Below are 8,271 nucleotides of genomic sequence, written 5' to 3'. Positions count from 1 at the left end.
CAGTCATAGATTGGACTGTGATGTGTGCACGCGGGTAGGGTGAACTTTTGACTGGTAATTCTTGTTTTATGCTCATTCTATAACATCATCTGCCGTAAATTTCTACTATGGTGTACTTTTCCTTATTATGAAACAAACAAATTGTGTGTATACACTCGAATACAGTAGCATATGAAAAAATCTGTGTTACCTACATATGAAATAAAAGTCACATGAGGTTTATAACATTTATAATACTAAGCCATTGAGTTTCAATTGGTTACTAATTTCTCTGCTATCTGTTTCTTATGTCTCTACACAAAGTTGCCATCTGGTGACAGTGTTTTTTGTTGCCTTCAGGCGCCACCCTCGGCCAAAGGAGTAAGAAGCAAGACCTGACGAAGAGTTTGCCCTACGCTCGTTAACAGACGACTCGAAACGGCAGCGTCTAGAGATGAGGAACTGAGGTAATCGGTTGTCACGCTGGTTAGCGTAGCTGGGAACACGTCTGCTGCGTTTTGCTATAGAACGTGTTATGCGCCTTTGTATGTATGGCAAGTTAGAAGTCGCCTGGCTTGATTATTTGGCAAAGTACAAGTCACAGCTTTATATATTCATTGGCATTACATGCCGATTGCCTTTGTATTTATTGGCAAAGTATGCTCATGCTACCACCGTTTTGTCATTTCATCTGCAAGTATGCTACCACCGTTTTGTATTTATTGGCAAGTAATATGCACTGCCTTCAGGAATAATTTTACGGTATGCCATCGCAATTCGCGATGATTTTCAGCCCATTTGCTACGCCTATTTTTTTATGAATCGCAGTTGTGCGATGCAGCCATGCAGAGAGTAAACGGAAACATACATGTTTACAATTTACTTTTATTTTCTCGGGGCTGCTCTTGCCCGTCAATGAAATGCCACGTTACGCCGATTTTATTGATTGCTTAACACCAAGGCCAACGTGACTTTTAAACAATCCGGTGCCACTCCCCCCCCCCCCGCCTAATCACTCAATATGCCGGCCACAGCGCACGTATACAACAAGCAGGCTGTGCTGGCGCTGCGCGCTCTCGCGGGCCTGCTTCTTCGGCCGACCTTGAAATATAAAGTGAGGGGATGTCTGGCTCGATAGGAGTCGGATAGCCGCCCTTCACAATCGCTAAAACTCTTTTCATCAATTGTTTGGATATATAACGTAAGGCAACCAACATTGATAAAGCTTCTAGACAATTATTTTTACTCGCCAAACATGGGCGAGTCAGCTTTAGGCTTTCACTCTTGCCGGCCCGCATATTATTTTGCACTCGAATGCGAGCGCGGGCGGTGCCCACAGCTCGCACACGCTTTTAAAACGCTGCTGGACCACGCCGTGCCAGAATCGCCGTAGTGTGTCCTAGCGCTTAAATCTAAAGCTGTGCCTTTTCACAGGCCGATCACGATAACACGCCAAGCATGCACTGCCGGTGGGAAATTTGCCACTGTGATTGTCTGAAAAAAAATGCTATGCAAATTTATCCCAATTCTAATGCAAAATTTATTTTGTAGTATAGCCACATTTCGACTATTGCAACTTTGGCTGAAATTGTCTCCCTGTGCTTATGTATTTATTGCAAGTACGTATACCGCTTGTATTTCATTGGCAGAGTATGCACCGCCTGCCCTTTATTTTTTGCAGTACCGCGGCCCACTTGATATTTTTTGGCCCAAGTACTTTACGTTACATTAAGGCGTCCGTTTTTTTATCGCCTTGCTCGTGTTCGATGTCTTCAGGTGCCTGAAGTGAACTTCACGTCAGCGCGCAGGACAGTTCGTCATTCAGCTGAAGGAACAGATGCAGAACAACAGTCCAAGCCGCCCGCTGCTCACACATGATGTTCCCACGCGACTTCAAGCCCACCACAATCAGGCCGATCGACGCGCTCTGCGAGGTAAGCGCGGGCGATCTACGGTCGTCGGGGAATTTATGCGCGAGACGAGCTTGTTGCCGTGGGTCGAATAGCGTTACTGTAGAGAACGCTTGGTTATAATAGCGCGTGTGTTTATTAGGATTATGCCAAAAAAAAGGGGGGTTTATCTTGGAAAAAATTGCGCGATGCGGTACCCTGTTCGTAATGGGTTTTGGGAAATTATCTATGGACACGTTCCTTGCAACGATCCCTCGCATGCAATGCCAGGAAATGTGGACAAAAAATGTAAAATAGATGTTAATGGTACAAATGAGGTAGCTTGAAAGAGTAAAACGCCAAGAGAATATCATCGATTCTAGGTTTCGCTTCCGCGCACGTAATAACACTTTAGTGAATTTCTACGGCACTCTTTCTCGCGGGCTGCAACACTTATTTATCACAGAGCCTTATTCATGGAAAAAAACGAACGGTGAGTGGGGGGGGGCGTGTCGCAATTTTCATAAAGTGATGTTGATTCACAGCATGGCTTCGCGCTTCTTCTTCGCAGGCGATCACGACATCGGAGGATGCCGACGGTTGCGCAGCTCACCTCGTCTGAAGTGCGTGACTCTGCGCTTCTTCGACACGAACCCGAGCGTTCTTGCTGCGCGGCTTGGACTTACCTCGGCAGCTGTTCACGGCACTGTTCGCGTGGTCAATTGCCGACGCGAGGCCAGCTCCTCAATACTTACCTCGTGATGAAGGTACTGTGTGCTTGCATACACTGGACCGTTCGTAGCCGGGTCTTCCAAAGTCTTTAAGTACTTATTTGCCAAAATAAAATAAGGGCCCTTATTAGTACCTATATTTTTGGTGAAATCTTTAGAAAAGTACTTAATAGTCCTTATTTTTTGCCAACAGTTCTCCTTAAAGTAAGAATGTTGTATAATTATATATAATACGCGATAATAAATCTGCTAGTGCCAATTGTGTATATAAATATTATTAGTTGTACTTTAATAGTCGTGATCTATCAAATTGCGTAAAATAAAGTCTTATTTTGGCCCTCCGAAAGGGTCTTATAAGTCCTTAGTTCACATGCTGTCTTACTACTATGAACCCTGATACATACTCTGTCTTGCTGCTGAAGGCATGTGTACTTTCATGCATTTATATTGTAGCATACTGTATCTCTGCTGAGTACACAAGCGCTCTTCCTCTGCGTGTAGAGCATAATCATCATTGTGTGCTTCATACTCGTATCTCGTGGTGCGAAGTACTGTGTGCTTCCTTACCGACCCACCCTATCTGAATTCTATGCATGCAAGCCGCAAGCTATTACAGATATGAGGGTCATATATTGCAGTTCTAAAGGGCGGGCCTCACATGCAGACACTTTGCTATGCATACATAAATTCGCTTTTTGCTGTCAACCAGCCGGCGATCCGCAAAGATCGGTGAGGAAGGTAGTGATAGAACATTTTGCGTCTGCCCGTCTACAAGGTCTACCCTGCAGTAAGATTGCTGTCACCGTACATAATAGACGGACTTGAAGTCAAAACGCGCGTTAGCCGAACAGGTAATACAGCACGAGCATACATAATATATTAATAGCAATTATTAAATACAATGACATACAATATAACACAAGACAAGTGGGGTCTGACATGCTGCTGCTCCAGGCCAAATCATCAGGGCCTGTTGTCAGAAACAAAATTGGTCTTAACATTATTATAGTTCAACATTAACTTTTTCTCTGTAGCCGTTACATAAAACGCCTGCCACAAGTTACGAGAATGAAAAATCGCTAGCAGATTTCCTTCATAACATACGAACCAAGTGATGTCGACGGTCTAGGACAAATTGATAATGTAGACTAATGTTAAGACTAATTTTGTCTGACAACGGGCCCCCTGAGCTTTCAGCAGTCTACGTTGCATGAGCTACACGTGACGTGTTTAATCGTCTCAGCGAGCAGTAAAGGTTACCTGCGAGTTAGTGCAGGTTGAGAATAAAGTGCTTGCATATATTTTCGTGTCCTCGGTGTATTGCGCTCTCACTTGGGTTCGTGCATCTTGGCCATGTTGCATCTCTCTGTTCACCATGTTGCGTGATGCCTGTGTGCTCACCATGGTCATCATGCCTGCGGTCTCACCAATGTCGTCATGCCTGGCGTCTCACGTCTCAACTGCCTCCTCGTTGTTTACAGGAGTGTCTCAACGAGCTGGGCTACCTCATCGCAGGTGTGGCATCAACGCTGTGTCATCGGCCTGCGTCTCGCGTTCTCACTGCCTCTCGTGGTCTTATACAGAGTGTCTCGACGAGCTGGGCTATTTCATCGAGGTGCTTGTTGTATATCATGCCTGATCTCGCCTCTCACTGCTCGCTTGTTGTTTACAGAGTGGGTCTCGACGAGGCTGGGCTATTGGCTCATCGAGGTGTTTGGATCAACGGTCTGTCAGGCGAGTGTTCGGTGCGGCGCTGAAGCTCATTGCTCAGCAGATCGCGCGATCGCGACAACGGCGTGCGCAACGCCGCGCCTCAACACACGCCGTGCAGCGCCTAGCGCTCATCGTCGGCGACAACGTGCACCGCTAGCGTCGGGACAGGTGAGGTCATCGTTAGCTGCGTCGAGTTTCGTCAGCAGTCGCTGATTTTTTGCTGTTCGCGCGAAATCGGTATTGGAGATTTATAAGGTTTGTAGGCGGCCGGGGGTAGTTTTGGTCTCACATCCACTGTTAACACTTGGCTGTTTCTGTTCATGCTCTATGTTTCATGCTGCTGAGCTAATGTTCAGTGCTCTGAGTTCGATGGCTCTTGTTCATGCTCTAGTCAATGCTTCATGCTCTAGCTCAGGCTTCTAGCTAATGTTCATGTGCATGCTAATGCTTCGATGCTCATGCTCTAGCTAATGTCTTTATGTTCTAAGCTCATGCTAATGTTCATCTCTAGGCAAGTGTTCATTGCTTCTAGCCTCAGGCCTCTAGTAATGTTCATGCTCATGCTTAATGCTCATGCTCTTACGTAATGTTTATGCTCTAGCTCATGCTAATGTTTATGCTCTAGCTCATGCTAATGTTCATGCTAATGTTTATGCTCTAGCTCATGCTAATGTTCATGCTCTAGCTCATGCTAATGTTCATGCTCTAGCTCATGCTAATGTTCATGCTAATGTTCATGCTCGTGCTCATGCTCTAGTTTATGCTCTAGTTCATGCTCTAGCTAATGTTCATGCTCTAGCTCGCGGACAAGGACCAGAGCCTGCTGGACGAGCGCATTAAGCGGTCAGCGAAGAACCGAGCAGCGTGCGCGACGCGGCAGGCCGAACCCGAGGACAAGCAGGCGAAGGCTGCGAGCAAGAACGCCGCCGCTGCTGACCAGAGATTGCAGTAAGTGCTGCTACGGCATGGGTGCGGCAAGATGTTTTAAGCCCGGCGCACACGTGGCGATTTTTATCGCTAGTACTGGCGATTTTGTTGCCGGCGACAGAATCGCCGAGAGATCGCCACGAGAGTGCGCTGCATGGCGATGGCGATTTTGACGCCAGAAACTCGTCGCTGGAATATCAAACATGTTTGATATTTGTTGCCGAGTCGCTGAACAATCATGAACAATCTGAACAATGCAGCAGTATGTTGCCGAGAGATCATTGCATTGTCGCCGGGTCCCGTGGGGTCGTTTTGAACTCCGCTCGGGAGCGTGTTAGAAACCACAGTGTACACGTTTGGGGGACCAAATTACAGCGCTATTAACATATTCTGAGACTAGTGAGCTTTTGCTCATTTGAATGTAGTTAAATCCGTTTGCTAATTGGGTGGGGGGTTTTTGTTTCTACCCCGACCCAGTCTCGAGATAAACGGATAAAAACTGACGATAACAAAATGCTATTCGGTGTTAGTTGATGCGCGTAATGTTCACCGAAACAACTTGACGTAATTCCCGTGGTGTCACTTGGCGGTCGTCGCCAAAGTGACGACGCTCGATTCCGAGGGATATACGGAGATTATTATGATAGGTTGTTCCATTGTTACACGCGTGAAGTAACATTGATGTTGATGTTGACGATGACATTGATGTTGACGTTGATGTTGACGTTGACAATGACATTGATGTTGACGATGACATTGATGTTGACGATGACATTGACGTTGATGTTGACGATGACATTGATGTTGACGATGACATTGACGTTGATGTTGACGATGGCGTTGATGTTGACAATGACATTGACGTCGATGTTGACGATGGCGTTGATGTTTACGTTGACATTGACGTTGATGTTGACGATGGCGTTGATGTTGACGATGACATTGATGTTGACATTGACGTTGATGTTGACGATGGCGTTGATGTTGACGCTGCATGCTTGCAGGGCCGCGGAGGCACCTCCGGTTCGGCCGCGCTCGCTCATACTGGACCTGGAGGAGAGCATGAGCGAGTCTGACTGCAGCGGCAAGGCACGGCTCATCGACATCCCGGACCTAGAAGACGAACCCATACACCTGCCGGTAACCAGGTAGGAATCTGTGTTTCATGTGCTGCGTGCATGAGACTCACGGATGTGCGAGTGCGTCAAAGGGCGCGCGATAATTTGTCGTTATAAGACTAATAGACGGCAAGAAATGATGCGAACAGTTGTGATGCCGTTGTAAGGCGTTTCTATACAACTTATAATATTATATACCTTGGTATATAACTATGTATTATTATATTATTATATACCTATATATTACTGGTCCTATACAACGTATTAGCCAGCGAGCCGTGCAGCCGTGATTTGCACGGTCAGTTTTGAAACTGCACAGCCAAAAATGTGTAGCACGGCCTAAAATATTGATCTAAAGCCACACATACAAAAAAATTGCACTCCCAAATATTTTTTCTGCACTCCCACAATACTCATTTCTGGCTAATACCCTGGGCCTATATGTGGCGGTTGAGTGACTGTGTGTGTCAAAGGGCGCGTCAGCATATGTCATTTCAAGACGACTGAGATCGATTTTTAAAGCGACTCGAGAAATGACGCGATGTGAACAGTGGTGTTGCCATTGTAACTAAGATAACTAAGATACTAACTATACAACTTATATTATTGTATACCGCAGTATATTATTGGGCGTATTTGATTTGGCTGCCGGGAGTTAGCATCTGGTTGCTGTGACATTAGATGGCTTCCGTGTTTGCAGGGGGAGGGCGCCATCACCAGCAATGAAGGTCTTGCACCAGTCTACGGACACTCAGTCGACGCTGGACCTAGTCGTGTCGCAGATTGCCAGTAAAGACATCAGGACCAGTATACATGCTTTGGCTCAGGTAATTTCTTGCCTATACACACGTCATCGGCAGACCTGCCAACCCTTACGATTTTTTCGTATTCCTTACTAATTCCAAGATGTTTTTACGAATGTACGATCAAACTGAAAAACTTACGATTTTTTACGACTTGAAAATTAATGTATTTTTTACATTGTGAGCCGAGAAATATCTGGCGATTGTGGGCGCAGCCATATTGGATCACGCATTTACGTTGTTCTCGCGTGATCTAGAGTTAGTCCCATCATTCATTGCGCGCATAACATACAAACAAAATGGCCGCCTGCTGCAAGAAAAGAAAAGCCTTACTATTTCCATGAATCACAGGTTGGCAGGTCTGCATCGGGTGCATTTTCATGTTTTCTTTACATAAAGACAACAACTAAATAACACTAAGTTAAAATACGTCGTTTAGTCTAGTCTCTTGTTATCTAGTCGTCCTTTCACAGTTTCGCATGGTTTCTCATCCCCCGCAACCGTCACCTTCGACCTCTCCTGTGACGGATCTATCACTTAATTATCATGACATCATTAATGCCCGCAGGGAGTCTCTCTACTGCTCCCTGCAGCATTAACACCTGTGGGGATCTCTTTCTACATGGATTCTTTCTCGGCTTTTCCCTGCATGCAGCATTACCACCCGCGGGGATCTCTCAATGTTAACACCTGTGGGGATTCTATCGGCTTCTCCTGTGGGGGATCTCTTTCTACATGGTTTCTCTCTCGGCTTCTCCCTGCATGCAGAATTACCACCTGCGGGGATCTCTCAATGTTAACACCAGTGGGGAATGGGGATTCTATTGGCTTCTCCTGTGGGGGATCTCTTTCTACATGGATTCTCTCTCGGCTTCTCCCTGCATGAAGAATTACCACCCGCGGGGATCTCTCAATGTTAACACCTGTGGGGGATCTCTTTCTACATGGTTTCTCTCTCGGCTTCTCCCTGCATGCAGAATTACCACCTGCGGGGATCTCTCAATGTTAACACCTGTGGGGATCTCTTTCTACATGGATTCTCTCTCGGCTTCTCCCTGCATGCAGAATTACCACCCGCGGGGATCTCTCAATGTTAACACCTGTGGGGATT

The 8,271-nt window shown here is 46.1% G+C and overlaps 1 protein-coding gene across 1 annotated transcript in view; it reads left to right on the top strand.

Annotated features, from left to right (window-relative positions):
• The window catches only part of LOC106810413 (cytoskeleton-associated protein 5-like), a 56,858-nt gene that overhangs the window by 33,707 nt on the left and 14,880 nt on the right, over positions 1–8,271 (top strand). Inside the window, exons 28-33 of the mRNA XM_014813765.1 lie at positions 4,183–4,214; positions 4,310–4,480; positions 5,112–5,260; positions 6,244–6,387; positions 7,058–7,184; positions 7,816–7,955. Of these exons, the coding sequence (XP_014669251.1) occupies positions 4,183–4,214; positions 4,310–4,480; positions 5,112–5,260; positions 6,244–6,387; positions 7,058–7,184; positions 7,816–7,955 (763 nt within the window). The remainder of the gene's footprint in view (positions 1–4,182; positions 4,215–4,309; positions 4,481–5,111; positions 5,261–6,243; positions 6,388–7,057; positions 7,185–7,815; positions 7,956–8,271) is intronic.

The sequence above is a fragment of the Priapulus caudatus genome, unplaced genomic scaffold (assembly GCF_000485595.1).
Source record: "Priapulus caudatus unplaced genomic scaffold, Priapulus_caudatus-5.0.1 Scaffold439, whole genome shotgun sequence".
Lineage (NCBI taxonomy): Eukaryota > Metazoa > Priapulida > Priapulimorpha > Priapulimorphida > Priapulidae > Priapulus > Priapulus caudatus.
This window is presented reverse-complemented; position numbering and strand designations above follow the sequence as displayed.